This window comes from Chaetura pelagica, unplaced genomic scaffold (assembly GCF_000747805.2).
Source record: "Chaetura pelagica isolate M959 unplaced genomic scaffold, ChaPel_1.0 scaffold405, whole genome shotgun sequence".
In the NCBI taxonomy this organism is placed as follows: domain Eukaryota; kingdom Metazoa; phylum Chordata; class Aves; order Apodiformes; family Apodidae; genus Chaetura; species Chaetura pelagica.
In genome coordinates, this window is record NW_009953489.1 from 977,647 (window position 1) to 978,738 (window position 1,092).

The window sequence follows — 1,092 nt, forward strand, 5'->3', positions numbered from 1 at the left end:
TTCCTCAGCACAAGACACCCCATCCACAGTCCACCACGAAGGGTAACTGCCCTAAGGACACAGTATGCTCCCCAGGACCTAACAAATCTCACACCAAAACCCTCCTATGGAGCATCTTCAATGTTTTGGACCCTTCCAGAGCAGCAGCAGTTCAGAAGTCTGTTTCCTGAACCTACCATTCTGCTCCCTTTACAGCAGCAGAGTATTTCAGATTCCAGGCACTGTCTGTGCCATCCCCCCATCATCATCTTCCAACTGCAGCTTCCACTTGGGAGTCAACTGCATTGTTCACAAAAATAGCTTTCTACCTATCAGTAAGTGAAGTGTCACATGCTCGGTTTGAGAGCTTAATCGTAAGGGCTCCCTTCCTTCAGAGCACAGTATCATGACTGTGCAAGAAAAAACACAGACACGCACTTCACCAAGTTCTTAGGCATCAAGGCTCTAGAAGTAACAAAAACGGAAGTCATGACACTCACCAAGCTACAAGTTTTAAACCTGCATAACGTGAAAGGCATAAAGGAGAAATGGCAGCGACGCTCACAGTGAGCTGAGCTGCTTCGACACCGACTCGTTGCCCAATCCCACAGCGGCAGAGCAGGGAGGGCCCAAGCTACCAAGTGCTTCAGTTTTTCGAATACCTCCGCAAACCTCAAGAACTACCGGTTCCCAGACACTAACATGGCAGGTAGGACTGGCTCCGGCCGGAGGCGGCTGACAGAGAAAAAAAGGCAGAGATAAACACTCGAGGAAATCTTAGGGCCAACTTCACTCTCTCATCGCTTACCAGCCTCGCCTGCGCAGCCCCCCGCACATGGCTCTGGACAAACCCCCCTCTCCGCAGCTAAATATCAATAAATACCGCCTACCTACCCGCGGCTCGGTCCCCAGGAGCGCTGCCTTTCCCCTCGCTTCCCTGAAAAACCAGAAGGGTTTTTTGTCAGGCCCCGGGCCGGCCTGGCCTCGCCTTTCTCCCCGTCCCCGCTCCTCCTCCTCAGAGGAACGCGAGGGGGAGGCGAGGGGAGCCCCGCGGAGCACGGCGGCAGGGAGGGAAGGTTGGGGAACGAACGCGCCCTTACCCGGCCAGCACCC

General features: G+C 54.4%; 1 protein-coding gene across 1 annotated transcript in view; it reads left to right on the top strand.

Annotated features, from left to right (window-relative positions):
- Window positions 1-468: 468 nt before the first annotated feature.
- Window positions 469-1,092, top strand: part of HSPA5 (heat shock 70kDa protein 5 (glucose-regulated protein, 78kDa)) — a 5,113-nt gene continuing 4,489 nt past the window's right edge. The window contains exon 1 of the mRNA XM_009998925.1: window positions 469-545. Within this exon, the coding sequence (XP_009997227.1) occupies window positions 469-545 (77 nt within the window). The remainder of the gene's footprint in view (window positions 546-1,092) is intronic.